This window comes from Semicossyphus pulcher, unplaced genomic scaffold (genome assembly GCF_022749685.1).
Source record: "Semicossyphus pulcher isolate SPU_LCO1_2020_fin unplaced genomic scaffold, fSemPul1.0.p SCAF_11, whole genome shotgun sequence".
NCBI lineage: Eukaryota > Metazoa > Chordata > Actinopteri > Labriformes > Labridae > Semicossyphus > Semicossyphus pulcher.
This window is the reverse complement of record NW_027211615.1, coordinates 14,950,560-14,976,055: the sequence shown is the minus strand read 5'-3', so window position 1 is coordinate 14,976,055 and position 25,496 is coordinate 14,950,560. Positions and strand designations below refer to the sequence as shown.

The window sequence follows — 25,496 nt, the reverse complement described above, 5'->3', positions numbered from 1 at the left end:
ATGCAGTGTAAGTGTATAAAATGGAAAGGAGCCACACCTTAAGATCTATATCTGCAGTGAATCTGCAACCAAACTCCTCAGACATGAGTATTGATTTACTGCATACTGTTACTTCTCTTCCTGTAAAGAGCCAGCAGGAGATGAATGGAAAGATCTCCATATTTACTGTACTGCTCTGTGGTATGTCTAACAGCTGATGGCTCTTTAAGTAGAGGAAAGGGGCGGGGCTATATACCATGTGCTCTATAGACACACCCCTTCCACACAGGCAGCTCTAGTGCTGCATTGTTTGGTTTGGTGTGGGCTTAGGCATGCATCCAAGTTGTCTGTGTGCGTGAGAGAGTACATTACATTAAAGTGTGCCGGCCCACTCTGCCACTGCGTCATTGGTCCATGTGCTGCTGTTGTCAGGGAAACCCTTCACCGGTACCGGCTCACATTCCACCGCTGGATCCGCACTGAATATTTTAACGGCCCTGATGCCCTCTGTTACCCGGTGTGTTTGCAGGCCAGAGTGTGTGTGTGTGTGTGAGTGCTGCACAGCCACTGCCTGTGTGATGTGATTCTTCTGACAAGTTTGCATTTCTAGAATAGGCGTAGCAACAGCGAGGCGAGGAGGGAAAGGGGGCCTGCATTAGTGGCAGCAGCAGCAGCATCACTTGAAGAGTAAGGAAGTGAAGTGCAGTTTTTCCAGCCCTCATCCGAGCCAGTCTTGTGGATTAAGTCTTCTTCTCTAAGCCAGACTACAAGAGCTCAGACTGTCGCACTCTCTGTCTCTGTGCCATCGCAGGCTGAATGGACGTGGCACAGTGAGCAGCTCTGTTTTTATGTCTTTCACTTTCACTCTTCCCTCATCATCCCTCTTCACTTTACTCCTACTACTCTGTCCTTTCTCTCTTATCTGCCACATTTCATAATCTCATTTCCTCCATCTCTCCTGCTCTGTTTCCTCTGTCCTCATCCTCCTCTCTTCCTCTCTCGCTTCCTTCTGCTGTCTCACACACAGAGCAGCAATGTGCAGCCAGAGGGGTTAGCTTTTAGCCTTAGCTGTTAGCCATCTACGTCCTCCCTAAGAAGAAGGCTTTTAGGGGTGACCTCGTCCATCTCCATCCTCTGGCGTCCGCCACTGACTTGCCCCCCCCTCCCCACCTTCCTCTGCAGGGTGGGATGGGCAGGGGCTGGGTGAGGTAGCCGGGGGCTCGAGGGTTAGCAACAGGGCAGGAGATGCCAGAAAGTAAAGCACGAGGACGAGGAGGAGGTGGAGGAGGCGATGGGTGCTCGAGGGGCAAGAGGAAGCTGAGGAAGGGAGGCAGCCGCTCAGCCATCCCCGCACTCTTCACCATTACTGAGGAAGAGGAGGGACAGAGGCGGAAAGATGCTTGCAGAAAGAAGAAAAAAGGTATGGAGGGAAAGGAACATGAGTGGAGAGCACTATGAGTGTGCATGCTCTGGTACTCTGCTGCTTTATTTACACTAACTCAGTTTGTGTGTGAAAGTGAGGGAGGGGTTAATATCTGGGGCAGAGAGATGTTTAACTACAACTCGCTGGAGAGTCACAGGAGAAGACAAATTTCAAATATAGACCTGAAATTTTCAAGCAGTAAAGGCATGTGTTTGTTTGGAGGATGTAAACGATGAATGTGTCGGAGCTTGGACAACAAAAAGTAGTTGTTAAAGTGATGTACATCAGCGTATGCGTTTGTGTACTGTTTGTTCTTGGAGAGGAAAAGTCCTCTTAACCCATCAAGCTCAGTAATCTGGAGACGCGTAGCTGACAAGCCTGATGAGAAAGCAGTGTGTGTGTGTGTGTCAGTCAACCAGCTGACAAGGCAAGGTTGGGTCATCACAAGGACAGCAGATGAGAGTGAAGGTGCAGTTCCACTTGACACTTGAGGTTATAATGCACCAGTAAGCAGAGCGGTCAGTCAACAGGGCAGCATGTTGCTGCAGCCACAGCAACTGGCTGAACCTCAAAATCATCTGAAAACAGCATAGGTGTATGTTTTTCATTCAGGTATTAATTAAATGATTTATCCCACACCTTCTTTCTCATGTAGTGTTGTCGAGAACTGCTGTTGTGCCATATTTTCAGGTAACCTACTTTTGTCTGGCTCAGAATGAGGGTCCCAAGAGTAGTGAACTACTCTGAATCTGCAGCATGCTGCTGCCCTTACCAGAAAATACAATTAGTTAGTAAGTTAGTCAGTTTGTAATGTTTAGTATTTAATGTTCATTCATTCTACTTTAAAGATTATTTTCAAAGGGTTAGTTTAAGTGCTATTTAAAGGTTTAACTCTTTTATCACTTGCAGCAACAGTCTCTTAAATCTCAAGAGAATTCAACGCCGGATGTACCAAACGTTCTTAACCATCCCAATCTGCTCTTACCCAGGAGAGCTGAATGATGAATCCAACTTGATCTCAAATTCGAGGCACACTGTTAATTTTTTGTAGTTGGCATAGGTCCCTTAAACACTATATAAGGGCAGGTGCATGTTGTGCCGTGTGCAAATCGGGCACAAGGAGAAGAAATGCCACCGAAAAAAGGAGTTGTAAGAAGAAGAAGAACAGAAAATTGATTATATGATGCATTTTTTTTATGTTTCTCACCTTTAAAACTTTGTGCATTGGACAAACAATTTGTGGACTGTGAAAACCAGATTTTTTTAGTTTTTTCTTATCTTGGTAAGAGTGCTCTCCACCAATCTTACGAGACAAGAAAAAATAAGAAAACACTGGTGAATCCTGGAAACCAATGGTTAAGAACAAAATAAGAAAAAATCGTGGGTAAGATAAAAAATAAGAGAAAATGTGTTTGTATATTGCTTCTTGCATGAGGCCCACTGATGGAGGAAGAGTTTGTTCTTTGACTCTGGAAAATGAAACAGTGATCACATATATAACTTTCACACGCAGTCTTACTCAGCTCTGAGTTAATCTGCCTCCATGCAACTAAATAATTTGTTTCTGCACCAGCTTTAAAATATAAAAGGAGCAGTCTCCTAAATAATTTCCTTTCCTTTCAGTGGGTTACAGAATTCTTATACTAAGGGTTTTGTACTCCCAATAGGGCAAACATCCATGCACAACTCACTTAAACCATAAATAATAGAGGAGAATATGCTGAGAGGAGAGGGGGGAACGAAGAGATGACTGCGAGCTCTTGCAGTGAGCTGATCTCCAGCTATCAGGTTACTGCTAAGCTGTTTGGCATTTCATTTTAAAATGACATGTCATGTTGTGATGCTACCCTTATGTCATGTGTGTAAATGGAATAGGCTAAATAGCTCGTACACTTATATGTGAGATGGTTGTGTTGAGTTCAAGCTCAGCCTACCTTTTTATTTAATCAGGTATAGTGTGGTAAATCGTGTCAGTAGCATTGAGTCAGGAAAATTGGTTGAGGAAAATTACTATTTATTGGTTCTTAATCTCTGACTTTGTCATATCATATCAATCAAGCTAATATCAATGACAAGTTCTTTCAGCATCACAGCCTCGCAAAAACATCTTGTATAGGGAACAACAGGACTTTCTAGTATGTAAGCAATAGGGCGACTCCAGACATGCCTCCTATCATCTGTGCTGAAACTTTTGACTGTCATTTGCAGCGGATGCAGTACCACCCTCCTCTCGGGCGCCTGCAATCCGGGCCCGAGTGCCTGTACTCGGGCTAGAGAGGAAGACTCCCACCCCTTGCCCTCTTTGCCTCCCCGTTGGCTGGAGCTTAGCGTTTAGCTTAGCATTAGCAGCGGCTAATCCTCTCAGGCTGCAGGGGAGGCAGGAGCCACACAGCGCGCTCGCCTGCTACACACTGGCCCGGTCAGCGCAGCATTAATCGCTAACTCTGACCATTTAATCTGACCGCAAATGAATGCAGATAGATGGGGGGTGGGGGGTGGGTAGGGAGCACGCACACACAAACAGCATTAGGGAAGGGAGGGGCAGATTAAACAGTCACTCTCCCTATGTCTCACTCTCTGTCTCTGTTACACACACATATACACACACACAGTTATGGACAAAAGGATGGGGGTTGGAGAGTCGCCACAACCTGTCTCACACTCAGCCGGCTCTCAACGACAGTGACACCGACCAAAGCTGACCCCTCTCGCTTTCTTGCTTCCTGCTTTCCCTTTCACCCCCCAAAAAGTTGAGCTTTGGGTGTTCCAATTTTTCTCTTGTTTGGGATTTTGTTATTTTTTTCCCCGTCCCACTCACTGCACGATGGACTTTGGATTCAGGCTTATCTTCCGCTGCGTAGGATGTTGTCAGGAAGTAGGAACGTTGATTCTGGCCCTCCAATCTGACTAGTCGGAGTGGGACGCTAGCCAGGGGTTAAACAGGTCCCATCCTGGGATTGCCACCCTTGGAATCATGAACCAAAATCCAGGTAAAGACTTGTGGTTTGTTCCCAGGATGTCTGCTCAGGACAGCTTTGTTTTGGCTCTGCACTCCATCCCATTTGATTTGAGATTAAACTTGACTCTGCTGTAGAAGTACAAGCATCTTTACTTTTTCACCCCATTCACTACATGCAATAAATGGAGGTACTGTCATGTGCAACTGTGGTGTAAGGTATTAAGGGTGTGGAGGTTCTCTGGTGTGCATTTATCACGGGGAGTTAACACTTTGCCTCAAATAAAAATGTCGTCATGTGTTTGCAAAGGTGGTTTAATGACTGTCTAATACGCAGAAACAAATATGCTCGCTGCTCTTTGAGGTTTGTTTAATGACCTCAACGACAGATGGACGGGGCTGTTAGATGCTGCAGGAGGAATCAAGCTCACGGCATTATTCTTTTAAAGCAAGACGATTATACCGATATTGTATAGAAGTTTAGTTGTAGCAATCGAATCTGTTGTGGTTTTAAATCCACCATTTTGCCTGCAGAAACATGTCGTAGGAGGGGACGAGTGGATGTAGGTTAGAGATTATTTTTCAAAGTGTGGGGGTTAACAGTGACATGATGAGTAAAATAGCCGACGTGAACTGTAAGTACATTAGTTTCATTATCCATTAGTCCAAATCTAATCCCTCATCCAGAGCATTCATCGCTGAATACTTTGTCCTTTCTGTCCCTGCATGACGCTTCATTTAGTTAGTCGTATAGTCAAACCTGTGATGCCCAGATGTGCACCCAGCCTGAGCAAAAATTGCAAAGCAACAGGATGACCTTTGACCCGGCCTAAGCAGACTATCACTGCATCCGGCTTTGTTATATCAGGAAGTACTGGGAAAAACTAGGTACACTTGAGAGCAGAGCAAGAATGGCTTCAGGGTTGTAAATGAGATGTCGCACACAGCTCTGATGTTATTCGACATCCATTAACTGCCCTTGTGGTTTCTACCTGATCAGAGAATATAGCGTGTAATGTATCATGTGTGCAGGATAAGTGGACATCTGCCTTTTTATTCAAATAGCTTTGGTAGAATATTAGACTGATGATGTTCAAGTTCAAGTCATAAAGTTTACTTTGGCTAACTGTGTCGAGGCCCACTCAGCTTGTCAGGAGGTCCACTTCATCACCCTCAAGAGGTTAACTTGAATAAAATTTGTACAAGAATGTGTCTCTATAATGCAAGTTTATGGTCATGTGATCTTTTGTGGGTGTTGATTTTTAAAAAGCCCCCGGATATATATTTCTTTGTCTCGGTCCTGGTTCTTTGCCCGGTCGGTTCACAAATGTCCGGTGTAGTATTTTACCGCGGCACAATATAGCTCTCCCTCAATGAATCAATCTTTTGTTGAAGGAAAACGATTGTAAGAGAAGGAATATGTTGACTAGACATTATTTTATCCCGGCCCGACCCAGCCTTTCCTGTTACAACAATAGCCGTTATAAAGCACCTGAGGCCTGAGGAGACCTGTTAGTACTTGTGCACACACATCTGTAGATGTCCCTTACAGTGACAGAGACATGTGATACCTCTTCAGCTATGACCTCATGTCTTTTTCCACCACAGAACCACGTCATTGTGTAAGGGTTGAGGCAGAATTGGTGGTTTCGATTTTTCTGCATCACAAACCATAAAGTGTCAAAATCAGTGGACCTTTTTGTCGGTTGCAGAGGCACCAAAGTCCAGGAAAGAAAAACATAAAGGCAGTGAAATCAAGTAAAAAGTGAGTAATTGTAACATGAGTTAAGAGTGTTGAAAATGCTTTACCCAACTGTTGGGGCTCATCCCTGGCTTCATTTTTAAAATCATTCAACTGTACTGACAGTTGAAGTGAATAACATTGATTATCTCGTTACAATGGCCTCTGTCAGTGGGTGGGATATGTTAGGCAGCAAGTGAATGTTTTGTCCTTAATGTGTTGGAAGCAGGAAAAATGGGCAAGCATAAGGTTGTGAGCGACTTTGACAAGAGCCAAATTGTGATGGCTAGACGACTGGGGCAGAGCATCTCCAAAACTGCAGCTCTTGTGGGGACGTTCAGGACCTACCAAAAGTGGTCCAAGGAAGGAAAACAGGTGGACTGGCGACAGACTCACTGGCAGCAAAGGCTCATTGATGCAACTGGTGATCGAAGGCTGGCCTGTGTGATCCCATCCAACAGAAGAGCTACTGAAGCTCAAACTGCTGAAAAAGTTAAAGCTGGTTCTGATAGAAAGGTGTCAGAACACACATCCAAAAGAGCCTACAATGGACACGTGAGCATCAGAACTGGACCGCGGAGCAATGGATAAAGGTGGCCTGGTCTGATGAATCATGTTTTCTTTTACATCATGTGGATGGCCGGGTGCGTGTGCGTCACTTACCTGGGGATGACATGGCACCAGGATGCACTATGGGAAGAAGGCAAGCTGGCAGATGCAGTGTGATGCTTTGGGCAATGTTCTGCTGGGAAACCTTGGGTCCTGCCTTCATGTGGATGTTATTTTGACACATACCACCTACCTAAACATTGTTGCAGACCAAGTACACCCCTTCATGGAAACGGTATTCCCTAATGGCAGTGGCCTCTGTCAGCAGGATGATGCGCCCTGCCACACTGCAGACATGGTTCAGGAATGGTTTGAGGAACACGATGACGAGTTCAAGGTGTCGACTTGGCCTCCAAATTCTCCATCCAATCGAGCACCTGTGGGATGTGCTGGACAAACAAGTCCGATCCATGGAGGCCCCACCTCACAACATACAGGTGCCAGATACCTCAGCTTCAGAGGTCTAGTGGATGCCATAGTCCATGCCTCAAAGGGTCAAGGTTGTTTTGGCAGCAAAAGGGGGTCCTTCAAAATATTAGGCACATGGTCATAATGTTGTGGCTTATCAGTGTATGACTCATAGAATGCTGTTTTAACAGACATGGTATACAGGCTCACACGTGTGGTACAGTAGTTCTCAGTCCTGTGTGCCAGATAAGACTTTAACATCGTAGTTAAAGGCATAAATATCACACTGGCTTTTCTGATCAAACAAAACTCAGCTGCAGGAGGAAAGTCATATTGAAATGTGCAAAAAAAAGGGAGGAAGCAGGTAAAGTTTTGGTTGCAACATTTAGATGCAAAGTACATTTGAGCTTGTCCATGGCCAGCGTAAGAGAGCTAACAGTGGATATGAATCTTGCACTTTGCTCCTCTCTTCCACCAGCATCGTTGGTTACCTGACTGAGCTTACATGCCGCTAAAGCTAAGTGATAAGGAAACCATGTAGAACGATTCAGAAGAGTGTGTGTAGCTTGTGCTATTTCAGGTAGAGTCCATGTGCTGCAATTTAGTCTGGGTCAGGAGGACAGGATTTATTTTAGTCTTTAACTTTCTGGGACAGATTGGTCTCTGTGGACACTAAACTCTCACTCATCATCAAACTCACACAGAAAGAAAGTGTGAATGTTTAGTGTTCACTCCCACTAATACAATTCTTTCTCCTTTCTTTTCCAATCCAAAGCAAGTGTGTAATAAAAAGTGTGTATCATTTTAGAGCAGGGTCGTCTGTTTCTACACATGGCTCAATGTTGAGCTCTGTGTCTTTGAGCAGGAGTCCAAAGTGAAAGTGCTGAGTCACCCGTGGCCTGGTAGTGTCATTAATCAACAGCCTAGCTCTGAGCTGAGTGGAAACACTGCTACACTGTAAGTGTTCAAGAATACAGGGAACACTGTATTGTGTTGCCTACACTGCAGAAGCCCTGCATGCATCCAGAATGTAAGCTAGAGAATGTATGCCGACTGTCACATTGAAGTTGGTGTACTTTAACCCCTGATTATTAATGAAGCTTTATCACTCATAGCTTGCCATGTTCTGTTTCACTTTCACTTGCATACTGTTTTTGTCTCTCTTGCTTGCTTTCATCATAGAATGTATAAAGAATGGGCCACCGCCACTCAAGTTATCAAAGCCATACAGACTTTGCCTGTGGCTAATTCCTTAGCTGGCGAATAGGCTAGTTACCAGAATGAATTGTGGTAGTGGCTGACCATCGCTAACTATCAGACTAATGACAGCAACAGGTCAATGACACTACCAGGTAACTGGTATCTCATCACTACTGCCTGCTGTATTCTCTGTGGGGGGAAAAAACAAAAGCTCATAAATACATCCATGTATGGCAAACACTTACAAGCTAGCAAGCCAGGTACAGTGAGCACAGACACTGATACCAGCTAATTGCTGCTTACATTTAAATAACTTAAAACCAGATTTTCCCTCACTAAAAAGCTGGAGCACAGACTTCTCGGATGGTCTGTTAGTAAAATATTCTGCACAGAAAGCCATTTTATTTTTCCAGTTTATGAATGAAAGATCCCCAAAAGGCACCAGCAATACAAACACGGCTGAGAGGTTAAGTTTAGTGACTGAATTAGCCGAGTTGATCTCGAGAGAACAGCTAGCACCACTCCCCTGTCAACAGCCACCACACCCCTAATTAGGCGTAACTTTTATAATTAATGGAAATCAAAAGGGTGAGTCATATAAAACTTCCTCCCCTGTACAGTTGTCTTGAAAAAGAACTGATATAGAGAGCGAAACTGTTTTTTGTACTAGATTGTAAACATGTTAATTCTACTGTAAAGTTTGGCACTTTATTATAGAGCCTAATGGGGATTGACTCACCTTTGGAGCCTGCTTCAAGTGGCCACTCGAGGAACTGCAGTTTGTGGCACTTCGATACTGGCTTCATTTTTCAGAGGTTGCCTCTTGGTTTTTATTTGTACATCACGCTTACAGCTTTTCTTTGGTTAGATCTGATACTCTTGTTTCTGATCATAACCTAATGACCTTGAATTAACCTTTGGCACCGCACATGTCAAAGTCAGAAAATCATGACCCTTTATGAAAGACGGCAGCCCATTAGTAAATGGGTATTTTTGCATGTGTTGATATTGAAAGAAAAAGTTAAACCAAGACAGGAGGTTAATCCAGTCTCTGTGTTCTTTTTATTAAAATATAATGTTAACGCCAGAGGTGACTGGACAACAGTAACACTTGTATTTGTATGGCAGTTATTTGTGAAATCATGTGCTAGCAAGAAATAGATCTTAGAGTCATGTATTAGGGAGAAAGATATGAATAGTGCTGGCAAAATGTTCTACATATAAATCATGCTTTACTGAAGATATAAACTTGATGATGTATCTTGTGAGTCTGTCATGTTGTTATGTACTTGCTACATTGACTGTTTAGTTTAAGCTAGGGATGCACGATATTATTGGCACGTTATCGGTATCGGCCAATATTGGCTTAAAAATGAACTATCGGATATCGGCCCACACGCTGATATCCGCCGATATAATTAACCGATAAAATAATGGGCTGCTGCATACTTGATTAAATGCCCGACCTCAGCGCAGTGTCCCCGGCGCGAAGAAGACCTGCGCGGCGCAGCATGATGACGTCACGTGTGTCTACCTGCAGCATGAGAGAGTTAGAAGCCAAAATTGATGTGGAAGTTTCTATTCTGTATGTGTCCGAAATAGATAGCAAAACTGCTATTTGTAATGACTGCTCAGCTTCGGTGATGCGAGGAAGAGCCAAGGCAAAGTCTTTCAACACTGCAAACTTCATTAACCATCTCAAGACCCGTCACCCCGACCGTTGTAACAAATGTGATAAGAGTATCACCATTATACTGCACGCTAATTCCAATACAGAAGAGAGTTGATGATCTCTGCAATTAGGTGTGCGGGAAAAAAATATCGGTATCGGTAATCGGCTAAATGAGTTGTAAAATATCGGCATATCAGATATCGGCAAAAAATCCAATATCGTGCATCCCTAGTTTAAGCTCTAGTTTATTTGTCACTTTGTTGGTAAAGGGGATTGCAAACATTTTTATTGGTGTAAATGTACAACATGGGGGGAAAAAATGTTCTCAGCCGGTCTTGGCGCCTATCATAGGGAGTTGATTTTATAAAGCATTCAAGACTTGGGTGTCTGACATGTTTTCTTTATAGTTGAGTCTATAATGGACACGCCACAGCACTTATCCTTTATAATCCTCATATAAATTAAGTCTTAAAAAGTTGCTTCTGAATTGATGAGTTTTACTAAGTCGTACTCGATTATGCAAATTTCTGAATTAAAACTGTCTTTGTTGTGTCTTCCTCATGTACATTTCATTCGGTCTATCTCTCGTTCTCGCACTTATTGTTATTCTTTAATGTTTCTGTAACACATGTCTTGTTTGTGTTTGTCTCCAGCGTCCTTCTCCCAGTATAAATCTGAGGATGGCAGAGGGTCTTCCACCACCCGCCCCAGCTCCGCGGGCTCCGGACAAGCCTACACTCCCACCCTGACCCCCAACACAACCCCCACGCTAACTCACACCACAACCAGCAACAGCCCCAGCAACTATGCTGCCACCAAAACAGGCAAGTCTCACCAAAATATTGGAAAATATGTTAAGAAATATTAAAAGGATACGCGAGACAGAAATGACTCTTTTATTAACGATTGTTTTTGTTGCAGACTCGTTGCTTTTCAACAAGATTGACGAGAGACAGAGGTTAGCCCGTGAGCGCCGCGGGGAGCGTGAGAAACAGAACGGTGTGTACTTCTTAAAGTGTGTGTGTGTGTGTGAGTAGACTATACATTAAAGGGCTTTAAATGCTCCCCTCACTTTCTTTATTGTGCTACCCCGAACACATCACGGCTGAGCTTGGTCGGTGGTGAAGAGCTTGTTTCTCTGGTTGTTACATAAAAGTCTAGGCCAAAGCCAGGCACCCCCATTGCCATGGCACCAATGTTACATAATGGGTCCGGCCATGGGACAGGGTGAAGGGAGGCTACTGTTTTGAAAGCGTGTTTTTGTAGTAGTTTGTGAGCGACATAACACAACAGATGGGTTTAACAGAGTCGTGGTCTGTGTGTGTGTTGGTATGTTTTCATTGTTGAAGCGTATTTGTGTTCATATTGTAGTACAGTGGTCATACCTCTGGCCCCAGCTGAGAGGGGCTGAGGGATTTGCTTTGTGTTGAGAGCTAAAGCCGAGTCACATGATCTACAGCTGACCCATCACACTGCTGCTATAAGCCTGTGTGTGTGTCCATGTGGCATGTGTTTGTGCTTATGATTATGCACACTTTTATGTCTTCTCTTCTGCACATGCAAACACACTAATCTATGTGCATCAAGTCATTATTATGTGTGTGTGTGTGTGCATCAGCCGTAAAGGAGGCCCAGTGGCAGGCACGAGAGGAGCGGGCCAAGCAGCACTATGAGAAGCTCCTGGAGGAGAGGAAGAGAAAGCTGGAGGAGCAGAGGATGAAGGAGGACAGGAGACGGGCCGCCGTGGAGGAGAAACGACGGCAGAAACTGGAGGAAGACAAGGTCTGACACACAGCGCCGTCTGTACACACATGTGCATTATCATCTTTTGACAAACACACGTGCATGCACCCCTTCACTACAACAACATAGTTCTCCCTCTCATTAACAGGCTAATATCTGTTTTAGTGAACCATTTACACGCTCCATGCCCTGTCCCTCTTTTGTCAGGTGGAGTTTGAACTTTATTGCCAGCTCTTCTCTGCACACCTCATAATAGACCTTAGGGAAACATGTATGGAGTTTCTGTGATGCCATTTCTTACAGGATGTTATAAATAAGCTATTAATAGGAAATCCTGGACTGGTTGGAATTGAGATGAAAAGAGCACATGACCACCACCATGGCTGAATTTAATAGACTTATGCTTCTTTCCATCAAGCAGATTTCTCATTAATTCTCACTGCAGCTATTTACGCAGCAGAGTTGTTTCTTTGCAAATGAGATGTTAGTCAGAGGTGTGTTTGAGCCAATAGATGTGCAGTTTCCCTTTTAAATGAGCAGCAGCAGGTTTCCTGTTGAGTAGTTAATGAATTACTTAGTAGTGAGAAGTATTTCTGGCTCTTATTAGGAAATTGATTTAGTATTGGGACACTAATAAGTCAAAGACTCACATTATGATTCTGAGGAAACACATGTTGATGACTTTGTAATAACATAATGTCTTTGCAGAGGGTAAAAAAAACTATCAGCATTAAAGGGCCAGTTCGCTGATATTCAACCTCAGTCCTATCATGCTATTATGGGGAGCTAATGCCATTATGATGATGCCATAAAAATGCACTTGTTCTGTGCCTTTGGAGGACGCTATCCGCTTCTCCAATGGGCCCTGCAAAACCTCCATCAGACTACGTAAAGCGCGTCATCTGGCGGAGGCCAGGGAGCTTGCTAAACTTTTATCTATCTAGGACGCCCGCCTCCGATCTCATGTCTTGTTCAAAATCGTGAGGTTTGAAATGTAGACTGCAGACCTGAAGGTTTATTAGACAATCCACCGGTATATTCTCGTCGTATTCGGATTCTTTACCGCTCTGAGCCATCGCCTGCAGCGATCAATGTCCTTGAATGTAAAACGGTAGTATTTCAATTCAGCGTCTCTCGCTGGGTCGTTCCTTTCAGAGGGAGGGGCGCAATGCATGCTGGGTGTTGTAGGAATGTAGAATGGGCGAAACCACGAGCTGTTTGTACAACTTTCTCCACAGCTATGGCACCAATTTCAGATATTATTGCTTCTGTTGATTACAGAGAACACCAGCTTTGACTGACTTTTTCCAGGGGAAATTGCTCCTTTAAAGAAATCTTAAACTCATATGTCGTGTAGTAACAAGTTTGGAACAGGTTTGTTACTGTTTGTTTGTGACTTGCATTTTGCCTTCATGGTTGAAAGGGAATGCAGTGGCAGGACATGCAACAAACGTGAAAGGTACCCACTTAGTTGTTGCCTTTGCAACTTGGGCCCATGTTAGGAACTGAACTGGTGATGTTGTAGCCACAGTGTCCAGAACCAGGCTTTGATTGAACTGTTCTCTCTGACATTTTTAGAAGAGGTAGAGGTAAATGCGTTTTCCTGGCAACCACAAATTCCCAGCACAACACTGAGATAAACAGAATGCATGCGGCATTATCACAGGTTTGATTTTATCTGCTTCATGACAGTAGACTAAACATAACACACTTGGCTGCTAGTGTCTATTCAAAGCAAAAAACAGATCGTCTGTTCTTGCAGAATTATCTGCATGTCTGGGTTGTTTTTTAAGGCTGATTAAGTGACGACGTTGTCATTGTTGTTGTTTTTGTGACTGAAGGCTCGTCATGAGGCGGTGATTCGTCGGACGTTGGAGCGGAGCCAGAGAACCAGACAGAAGTCCAATCGCTGGTCTTGGGGAGGAACGCTGCACCCAAACACTACCAGCACACCAGCCGGTACTTTTACACATCACACATTAACACACAATACCTGCAACACTCACAACACTCCCCCACAGTCATTACAGTATGTTGACACACACTGTACTGCTTTTCAGTCTTCTTTTTGTTGCATTGTTAAAACACTTCTCCTCCTGAAAGTATCAGTGCTTTCAGGTGTATTGAATACTTTTTGATATCTCATCTCCCTGATGTCGGCCTGTGTGTCTCTTGTGTAAATATGTCTGCCTGCCTCTGCGTGTCAATATTGTTCTGCCATGTTTGCATTTGAACTTTTCAGATCCCCTGCCCTCTGTTGTTACTGCTGACTCACACCCTGCTCTGCCTCTCCCTCTCTCTTTCTCACTCTCACTCTCGGATCTTCCTCTTCCTCCTCTCTGCTCTGTGTCTCTCTGCCATTGTCCTCCCCCCCCCCCCCCCCCTTCCTGGTCCAGGTTTTGTCGAGTCGATTTTCCTCTGTCCACTCGACCTTGCTGGACTGGAGCACATGCAGGGTGCTCTCAGTCTCTACCGCAGATACGGAATGACCTCTCAATGTGAATATGATAGCGCTGTGTCAGTTAGACAGCCAGTGTTAGACCGCTGGTTCTAGCACTGTATATGTACGCACACAGGCAATAGTGTGGATGTAGGCCAACATTAAAGGCATGATTAGTGCTCTGTGTAGCGATCCACTTTCTATAACTTATATCCCAAAGACAGGATAATTCATTCAAACCATTTTTAGATGACATTTAGCACTAATTCATCTTCTAATGTTTTTGCCCCTTTAGCAACAAGTTGGTAGTTTTTCTAACCTGGTTTAACTAAAATAGACTAGAATAACCCTTTAAGATTGGTGCCTCCACCTCCTCTTTCTTAAGTCCAGCCATTTAATAAACATTTTCTTTTTCATGTCTCTTCTTTGTTTCCAGACGCTGACAGGCGGTCAGTGTCCACGATGAATTTATCCAAACATACGGACCCTGTTATTTCAAAGCGTCTCTCCGCCTCCTCTGCCACACTCCTCCACTCACCGGACCGAGGTAATAACTAATAGATATAATGAAATAAAAACCAACATTATTCATCACAGTATCAACGTTTGATGGTCTGCCTTTGGCTGCATCTTAAGTATTTGTGTGTTTTAAGCTTTGTAAACATCTAAGTGCATGTTGTTTTCTTTTATGTACTAAATAAGATTTGGGGTTACAGTGGCAACAATATATACAAAACAGTATCATATGTGAAAAGTAGAAGTAGAAAAATGTTTTGGGAGCTACGCTTATTCGCTTTCTTGCTGACAATTAGATGAAAACATCGGTAGCACTCTCATGTCTGGACGGTTCAGATGAAGCACATGGTTAGCTTAGCTTCACCTAGCATAAAAAATGGAAATGAGAGACTCTACTAGCGCCTGTAAAGCTCAGTACTTTATTTATCAGCTTTTGTCATTAAATCTTGTTTATTTATTCTGCCAAAAACAAAGCTTAGCAATAATAACTTCTGCTTTTGGAGTCTTGTCGTGAGGTTTTCAGACAATGAAGATATATTATAATCTAGCACATGACCTTGTTAAAACCATTACCTACCTATTAACCTACCTATCACTTTTACTCCTGAGCTTTTGTACTGATTCAACAAACAAGATATAATGGCTTATTACACAGCTGTGTTAAATACTAGATTCTGATGTTAATTATGGCATTCTGAGGTCTGCTATTTTTTGATAACGGACCATTGCCATGAAGAACAGACTTTTGCTAAGGATTCGGCTCTAATCATACAATCAGTAGTCAGTTACAAGTCCGGTAAATTTGATGTCGGTCTGTGTACAGTGGAGAAAAAGAAAAGAGACAAACAGCAGAGAAAAAACCTTAAAGGTTAAAGAAAACGAAAAACTGTAGGCTACGACAGAGAGATCTGCAAAACTGAAGACGGCACATGAAGTAAACATTAAACAGAACACAGTACGGGATACGGCGGTGTTTGAAGACGGTGAGTGGAAAGAAAATGTCAACAGACATCAGTAGAAGTGTTTTCATTTAATGTGATTAATAACAGCTAGCGTACCTCATTTTAATGTGAGTAATAAGAACAGCTAGCTCAGCTCATTTTAATGTGAGTAATAAGAACAGCTAGCTCAGCTCATTTTAATGTGAGTAATAAGAACAGCTAGCTTAGCTCATTTAAATGTGAGTAATAAGAGCTAGCTTAGGTCATTTTAATGTGAGTAGTAACAGCTCGCTTAGCTCATTTAAATGTGAGTAATAAGAAGAGCTAGCTTATCTCATTTAAATGTGAGTAATAACAGCTAGCTTAGCTAATTTTAATGTGAGTAGTAACAGCTCGCTTAGCTCATTTTAAGAGGGCTAGAGTTAACCTTTGCTATGGATGCAGCTCTCACTGTGAGTGAGTAAACGGAAAACAGAAATATAAGCATTTTTAAATTATTAAAATAATTTCCAAATCAATATTTTGTGTCAAATAATTAATGTCATAAGTACATAGCCGTGTAATAAGTATAAAGCCGTGTAATAAGCGGGGTAATAGGATAATCGCGTCGGGGTCCTGCTCACCTTGCCGGGGTTCCATCCCTCGATAACAAGCTGCTCAATATACATTATCCCTTGCCTAATACATGGATTTTAGAGGTACTGGTTGGTTTATTTTGTTACTTTTGGACTGAACTAAGCAAACTGTACTTCAGTCCAAATGCTAAGCTAACAGGCTGCTAGCTGTTTCTTCATATTTGGACAGAGTAGTTTTTATTTCTCATCCAATCTTGGCAAGAAAGCGAATGAGCAATATTTTCTTAGACTGTCAATCTAATCTACGAAGTATATACATTGTTAAAGTGCTAATTAATTGCTGATTAGATAACGTATTCTTTGATGTTCATATGTTGCTGACAGGCTTACACTTGAGAACAGCCTCCTCTCCTGTCATTAGCAAAGCTCAGTCCAAATCCCGCCTACACCAGGGGAAGACGCCCCAACACAAAAACACAGGTTTCTAATGGGAATTTTTTGCAGTTTGGTCCCTCATATATGGTAGACACTATGCTGCGAAGCTACACAAGATCATGGGCTGGTAACTGTTCAATTCAAAAAGACATTGTGATTACCTCGCATGTGTTCATAGATCATTGATGGTTCTTTGATAGAGATAATCCTAGCTTGTTTGTTTTTTTTTTAAACATTTTGTCTGAGTAAAGAATTTGGAAGTAATACTTTAGTGTATGATATGTTTGGCAATATTTACAATATAATGATCAAATCCAGTGTCCACACAGCTTATAATGTACAATAAATGTGGATGTGTTTGTGTGTTTTACCAGAGGGATCAAGATTTTTTTCCCCCCTCTAGCGTGACCCCTTTCTCTAATCCTCTGCAGGATAATCTTTTTGTTTTTGTGGGAACACTTGTGCTGTTTTTATCCCAGCTGAAAACTGAACACCCACTTTTCATCAATGGGACGCACACATTATTATAGAAATGAAATTTCTGCCAAGACAAACTCTGCGTACCCTTGAACGGACACTGTGAGAAGCATCACACATAGAAGTGTAACACGAAACCTGAAAATGTTGACGATAAGAAGAGACTCTGCTTTCTTTGCTCAGTTACCAGCCCAGTTGTATCTTTGCCCCTCACTCTAAAACCTGCAACCTTGAACTCTGCTTCATTATCCGAGCAAGCAATGCTGCATGTTTTGCCTGATAAACTGTCCTTTGTCTCCTGTAAGTGGCAAATGAGGTTATCATGAAGAATAATTAACTGATCAATTGTCCACTCATGGTTAGCTACAATATTTGTCCAACATCCTTACCCAGGTACCAAGACTCTGCATGGCCAATTATTGTAATTTACTTGCATAAAAACCATCAATACTTTTTGATTAATTTTCATGCTTGATTTGTATATTTCTTTAAGCAGGTTTAAAAGACAATTGTCTTAAAATGCAGGTGCAATAGGTCCCTTTTTTCTGTTTACTCTCCTGCATGTGTTTGCTCTTGATTTGCGCTTCTCTCCAGGCTGTTTGCTTCCCCTCATCATTACCAAACCGGTGCATGCAGGTGTAACAGAGCAGCCTGTGCATGTTAACGACATTATTTTAGCCCTTGTCTACGCTGCTGTGGAGTGCTAGGGAAGAAAATGAAACAAATACAAGAATCATGCATAATTTATAATCTGCTTTGGCTAATCAGTGGGCTGTTAATAGTTTTAGTTGTTATGAAACCTCAATTGTTACATGTGTGTGTTCAGGCCTGCGCCGTCTTCCTTTGACGCCATGGGAGAGCAATGTGGTGAACCGCCTGCAGCAGCCAACGCACTCCTACTTGGCTCGTAGCCGCAGTGCAATGAGTCTGTCTGGAGACCAAACGGGTAACATACTCACATCCTACATGAAAGACGCCCCCTGGCTCTTGTGTACAGTAGCAGGTGAAAGTTGCAGGTCATAGTGCTAAAAGTATTCATGTTGGTTATATTTTGGTCTGTTCGGATGTTAATCAGATTTGGCCAGACTTAAAGCATTACACCGTCTGAAACTTCCCATCACCAGTCTGTGTCAGGCACCCAAAGCTTGCACCTATGCACACACACGTACAGTAAACAAGTGAGCTGTTTCGGATGTTTTCTCATATTGACAGGAGCAGAGCGTAAAACTTTGGACCCATGGTGGCTATTTTCCTCTGACATCACGCTCTGTGCGGGAAGCTCAAATGCTGTTACATCGTACCTTTGTAGTTCAGGTTGTAAATTGTGCAAAATGTACAGTATCTAAAAAGTAGATATAATTTCAGCGCTTCTCAAAAACTGAAAATACAATGGATAGCATTTGATAACCCAATGTACAAAAGCTAACACCATTCAGCTAATCTCAGGCTAACATAACCGTTAGCTAACAATACTGCTTGCTAGCTAACATTACTGTTAGCTTTTCGATTGTATTGTGTTACACTATCAAATGGTTGTTTTAGCTAAGGAGTAGTTGACGCTACTGAGTTATCAAATATGTTGTTTAAGTTGAAATATGGCCCTTTATGAATGATGAAAATAACTATATAACTGATGAACCTTGAACGCAGCGGTACGACATTATTACAGCATTTGAGCTTTCCCCCTGAGTGTGAAGTCAAAGGAAAATGGCCGCCATGTGAATATGGTGAGTTCATTCTTATATCTTAGGGGGCTCCCCTATATAGAATATTTAACGTATACACTTTACTGTAGGAAAGGAGTAAATTCATAGCTAATGGTGATGTTAGCTAGCTAACCGCTATGTTGGCCAAGGATAAAGTTAGGTAGGTTAACTGTTACTCTGACACACACAAGAACTCGCTCACATTTACACACTGTATCTTCTTTCACTTTCCGCTACTCACACTTGGTTATAACATTTTCTACAGTGCGTGATTGTTGCTTGTTTTATGTGTAGTTTGCTGCGTGTTCACTTATTCTACGTGGTGTTGGGTCTAATGTGTTCATAGTCGGTAGTTTATTCTCTCTGGATGACAGCCTCACATAGAAGTGCTTCACCTTTTAAAGACACTTTTTAAAGCAGGGATTGGTTTGCCAAAACCGCTCCTTTGTAGAAGCCTTAAAGTGTAAAAGCACAAAGTGAGAGGGACCTTTGTCCACCATGTGGTGTGTTTTAAAAGCTGTTAGTTTCTCTTGATCTCTAACCTGGCCAATCGCTTCTACTAAACCCTGTTCTTAAACACATAACGTTCATGTCTTTTACTTCCCTAGTGATAGCTGTAGTGTGTGAGTAGTTGCTCTTTCAGTAGCACTAATGTCTTCTTTTTCTTCTTTTCTCTTTCCACCAAACATCTTTTCATTCCTCTCAAACCTTGGCTGCTCTTCCCAAACTCACCTCTTCCTCTAATTTATTTCACCCTTTTCACACCTTTCTCTCCTTTCTCGCTCTGTGCTCCTGTTATTCAAACCCTTGATGATGTTCCATAACTCCGCACACTGCCCTGATCCATACCTTCCTTAAAACACTCCCACCTCGTACATCACTTTAGCCATGCCTGTGTGTCCTCGCTCAGTGTCCTGCCACCCTATGGGCTCCATGTCCTTCAAGGCCCTGCAGGCCCAGCCTCTTCCTCACTGCCGCAGCCACGACAGGAGCCTCAGCAGGGAGACGGCCACGTCTTCCACCAAGACGGTTCGTAGGAGGACCACCGGCACCACACAGGTGGGTCATGTCATCAACCAGCATCTGTGTTAGACTGAATATCTAGACTATATAATAATCATGTATTTTTTGGGGTGTTTTTTGGCTCACACTCATAAGTGATTCATTGCTTTTTACTCCTCATCCTCCTCTTGTTCATATTTTCATGTTGAGGATGTCCCAGATCAGTCAGTTACAATGCATCACATTATCTGTGTAGACGTGCTTCTCACACACGCACACACACACACAGACACACACTGTACCCAGTGTCCATCTGTCTGCTGCCACAGAGTCACAGCTTAAACCATTAAGGTCTTAAAAGCACAGCGTCTTCTGTTCTTTGTATTCCTCACAGTGAGCTGGAACATATTCATTGACCCTACATGTATACAAACAAATAAATAATCCAGTCATACAGTATACTCTTTACTATAATCACATATAAGTTCACAAGCAGGGAATGATAACATGAGAGATGGCATCAACTAGGGTTAGATTTTAATGTTGTTGTCATGGCTTGATGCCAGAGGTTATGTACAGCCACAGGAAGGCTGTCTGAGTCTAATCCGGTTTCTGATCATCTTCTGCTGCCGTCAGTCGGGCAACCTGACTCTTGGGACCTACTGTGACGCCTGATAACTCTGTTGCAGAGGACAACTTGTGAAGCATTATATTATTTTAACATGTAAGAAACACTTTGTTGACACTATGTTGAACGCTAATTTCTCTTTGTCTTGTCGATCACTAGCATAAGGACCGTGACAATGTCAGGAAGTCATGGAGCAACCTGTCACTCCCATTGGCTCCCATACTGACATTACCCCCCAACAAGCGCTCCTCTTCCTTAGGCAAGAAGACCAGCAGAGGGACAGCGCCCTCTCCTGGCAGGTAGGCGAACATAACCATGACAGTTGACAAAATGAGGTACATAAGGAGATTTGTGACAGATTGGAGTTATGGATTACTGGGGGCAGGAAGAGGTCGTGACAGCCTTGAAAGGTTTTGGACAAGTATTACTGGGAGGGCTCTTAGGATTTCTGAGTATCAGTAAATTAGGTTCCACGAAAAAAGCTCAAATGGCCAGATGAAAGTAACTTGTCGAGTCATAATTTGGCCAGTACTTTGTAGCCAAATGCTGCTTTTTTCCCCCCACACACACAGACAACCTCAAAAGCCGGGAGAGCGGCCCCCGACCCCCAAGCTGCTTAAGTCTCCAGGGCCAGATGACCCTGGAAACCTTCGTCCTTTCAGGATAACACCCGAGAGCCCTGAACCCACCAGAGCGCAAGAAGAGGAGGAAGAAGAACAGGTCCTCAGTCCTCTGCAGCCTCGACCTCAGCCGCTGGGTCAGAACAAGAGCAGCAGTGAGCAGTCACCACCAGCAGTCAGCGGTCAGTTAGCTCCGTGATGTCCTTCTCACACTCAAATGATCATGACACCGTAATTGGCTTTTACTTTCATAATTAAATTTTTTTTCTTGTAGAGAAGGTAAGCAGTCCTCCAGCTCACAGGCCCTCCGCAGGCACCACAGACCGAGAGGAGGCGAGTCGCATCCTGGCTGAGAATCGTCGGCTGGCCCGAGAGCAAAGGGAGAAGGAGGAAGAGGAGCGCAAACAACAAGAGGAGCAGGCGAGGTAAGCTGTGCTGCGTGTAAATATGTGTGTGACATTGCAAGGGCGGGGTGTGTGTGTTACTGTGTTTGTGTTTATCTGCATGATTGACTGCGGTTCATTTGCCATACAGGTTAGCGAGGGAGGAAATTGCTCGCCGTAAGGCCGAGGAGAGAGCAAAGAGAGAGGAGGAGGCTCAGCGTCAGGCAGAGGAGATGAGAAGGAAGGAAGAGGAGGAGAGAAAGATGGAGGAAGAGAGACTCGAGAAAGAGAGAGAGGAGGCAGAGAAACTCCAGAAACAGGTGAGAGGAATCAAACTGAAGACTAAACTTTGCAGACCCAGTCAAGTCAGTCGATCGTATCATGAAATAAAACTCTGTGTGTGTGTGTGTGTGTGTTAGAAAGAGGAGGAAGAGTCACGCCAGAGAGAGGAGTCGGAGCGACTAAGGCAGGAGAGAGAGAAACACTTCCAGAAAGAAGAGGCTGAACGCCTGGAGAGAAAAAAGGTGACACATGTTCTCACACACATGTAATATTTAAACAATATTCCTCATGTGCAATTTATTTAAACGCTCTTTTTTCCACCAGCGTCTGGAGGAGATCATGAAGAGAACGAGGCGCTCTGACACAGCAGACAAGGTAACAGCTAAAAGACGTGTGGTACAAAACCATAAAATATCTTTGTTGTTCCTGAACGTTCATTCTTTTTTAAATCTGTCTCATCTCTAGAAAGTCGTTCCTAACAGGAATGGAGACAATGCAGGTAACTTTAATTATTTTGTGTACATTATTTTATTATTTCTTAAAGAAAATGAGTATTAAAATACTATCTTGTTTGTTGTCTCTCATCACCAGTGACCCCTTCCTCTCCGGGTCCATCTACAGTGACCGTGTCACTGACGCACAGTAGCAATGGTCAACAACCTGACTCCAACCAAAACACCACCCCGCTAAGCCAACCTGACCAGGGGTAACTGTCATGTTAATCGTTATATTGATTTAAATGGAGACTGTAGTTAGGATAACATATTAAACAGTCTTCTTTCCATCCTGTTTTTCCAGGGAGAACGGGGAGTTTGAGGAGGTGATCGTACTGCCTTCACATTCCAGGTTGTCTCCTCCTGAGGGAGAGGAGCAGCAGCAGCAGCAGGAGGAGGAGGAGAGAGTTCCTGTCATAGCCTTCCGGGAGAACGGTCTCCTAAAGCCTCTCAGCGGGATGGAGGATATCTCAGCCCAGCAGGGACCAGGTCAGTAAGCATCGACTTTCCGCTTCGCTCTGGCTGCTTTCGTTTCTAATCAGCCTCATTTTATTCTCATGATGTAGTTACAGAGGACGCCGCTCACTGTGGTTAGCTTCTGGTGGGATCATGTAACATTATAAATATAATCTGATAAAGTTACACGGCGCGTTACTGAGCCTCTGAAAACCAAAATTGCAAATTCCAAATTGCATTCTGTTTCATGTGGCTCTAATTGTAGCTTTCCAAAGACGTGAGAGACGTGGTAAACAGTGTTTTTAGCTCGTGACGTCAGGCTGTGCGCCGTTACCTCTTTTGTGAGGCGTCTAACCTTGCTAACAGGACTTTTTACATGTTTACTCATACATGTACAGTTACTCGTCCACTAAATATGTAACCATTGGAGTATTTCTTCAACTGCTTTGTGAAGCACTAATAAGTGATGACAGAGTTGAAAGTACCCGGAAATTTGCTTAAGATCTTTGACAATGGAGGGGAAAAGAGACGGAGGTCTTTGTTTTATCCAGGTCTACACTTGTAGCATGCATAATCCACAGGCACAATAAACTATACTTAAAGATAATAGCAGGTTTATCCCCCATCCCCTGTTTTCTCAGTTTGTGGCCTTATTTTTAATATATTTTTGTGTCTTTCTGCTCTTTTTCTTTCTTCTTCTTTTCCTCTGTTATAGAAGATTAATACTGTTAATATTATGTTAACCCCATCAACCCTGTTGTTAAACAGACATTATGCAGTAATCAAATCATCCCGGCAATTCAGTAATACAAGAAGTTGTGCGGGGTACATGACATCCATATCCTGCACTAACTTGTTTAACCACAGCTTACTGCAGAACATTTGTACCAGGTGGCACAACTACAAGATAAATCACGTGTTAATGAAGAGACGATCTGGATCATTTCTGAAGAGGTCTGTTTTTTTGATAACTATAGTCATTATAGCAACTGAAGTTTTCTATTGTTTGTTTGGTTTTTAGATGTGGCCTGATGCCCTGTTAGACCGAGAAGAATCCACACCCAGAGAGACAGGAAGTGAGGCGGTCAGAGAGAGGAACCACAGAGCTGCTGGACTGAACCAAAGGAAGGACTAGTAGCAACACAGCCAGACCCTTCCAGAGGTTTACTTTCTCACCCGTCAGGAGGGCACCGCAGCCATTTCCCAAAGATGGTGTCTCCAAAGATCTCCCTTAGAGAGAAGTTTCTTGTTCCTCTGGGGAACAGATGATCTCTCCGTCATCATCTCTGACCACGATTACATTCAGTTATAATGTTCTGTCACAGCCCAAACCACTCGTCTTTCTGAATGTCCTGAAATCCCAGGAAGGCATTGAATGCCTCTTCTATTTTGTGACTCCGGTAATGTTTGCGTGAGTGTGTAAATGAGAGAATGATAATAATGTAAACTGAGATCAGCTGTAAAGTCTTCAGCCATGATACTTGAAGAGATTTTTTGTTGCTGTAGAACAGACTGTAATCTGAACATAAAAACAATGTGACGTTAAAACTGGCACTCGGAATTACAAGGTTTCATGAACGTGTTGCTCTCTTTAACTGGAACCTCTTAATTCTCACAATTTAACATTTCTATTGAAATGTGTCAGACGAGAGGCGATATAGGAATGGTAACAGTGCATGAAGTTGTATTAAGACTACTGGAACGTGTCATGTAATATATTTTCTGTGTCTACAGTGTTTCAGACTAGAGGTTATTATGGGGTGCAGCTGCTGTGTCGGAGCATGATGGGAGTTTAAGTTAAATAATGACAAAATGAAAATACTGTTCTCAGAGAATTAGGGTGTAAACTACTGATTTTTTAGTTTATTTAATTGCTGTACAGATAAAATGATTCTTTGTTTTTGTCCTCTTCCTGTCTTCACTTTTTGTTCAAATTGAAAAAAGTACCGCCCCTTTAATTTGTTTACCCTTTATATTTCCCCTACAAATGCTGCATCCTGTCACAATGTTATTTGAGCAGTGTTGGAAGTTAACTTTTCTTTGGGCCAGGCGAGTAAAAAAAAAAAAATATAATTTTGAAATTTGATCTTTTTTGATGAAGGATTTAATAAGAGATGCTGCTAATGTTGATGTGTCTTTGCCTTACCGCAGCGCAGAAAGAATGAAGGTATGCATTCCCAGTATGAACTCTGGCATTTCGGGCTATATGCCTGAAATCTCCAGTGGCTTTCTTTTCTTGATTTATGTTTAAAAAGAAAATCTGATTATGATGAGCTATAATGTCAAATAATGGGTCTTTCATGAAGAGTTTGACTGCAGACAAGAGGGACAAAAACACAACACTCCTTTGGTATTAAACTCCCAGCTTTAACGTTCATCTCCCACTAATGCTGCTCTCTGAGCACTTTGTTCAGAACCCTGTCGCTTAGTCTGTTCTCTTTGTCCGAGTGTTGCAGTACAACCAAAATGAAAGGAAACTTCAGAAAGATTACCCATGTCTGTCTTATGTAGGGCTGGTTTCTGCTTGTAGTACATCGATGGCTGTTTTTCAACATGCCACCTTGACTGAGCTTCTTTTTCACAGAAGCAGAATCACTTGTAAGTAACAATATTCATAGATATCTAATGAATTATGTGTAAAAGTTGATATATTTTACTAAGACTGACCACAAAGCTTTGAAAACCAACAAGCCCTTCACTTTGAAGGAGCGGCTGTGGGATGAAATCTTTGAGCTACCGTAAAACTGAAATCATTGTACAACTTGTTGGAGCCGAACTGTTTGGCAGGTAAATAAAACTTTTTGAATTGA

The 25,496-nt window shown here is 42.8% G+C and overlaps 1 protein-coding gene across 1 annotated transcript; it reads left to right on the top strand.

Annotated features, from left to right (window-relative positions):
• The first annotated feature begins 1,224 nt into the window (after positions 1-1,224).
• map7b (microtubule-associated protein 7b) lies at positions 1,225-25,496 on the top strand. Its single transcript, XM_069655964.1, has 19 exons — positions 1,225-1,399; positions 10,642-10,812; positions 10,910-10,987; positions 11,607-11,770; positions 13,573-13,690; positions 14,608-14,718; positions 16,588-16,683; positions 17,942-18,061; positions 19,708-19,880; positions 20,611-20,750; positions 21,024-21,253; positions 21,346-21,496; positions 21,606-21,774; positions 21,874-21,978; positions 22,061-22,111; positions 22,202-22,235; positions 22,328-22,442; positions 22,535-22,719; positions 23,708-25,496. Exons 1-19 carry the CDS (start codon positions 1,225-1,227, stop codon positions 23,716-23,718), a joined length of 2,397 nt encoding a protein of 798 aa, XP_069512065.1. The 3' UTR covers positions 23,719-25,496.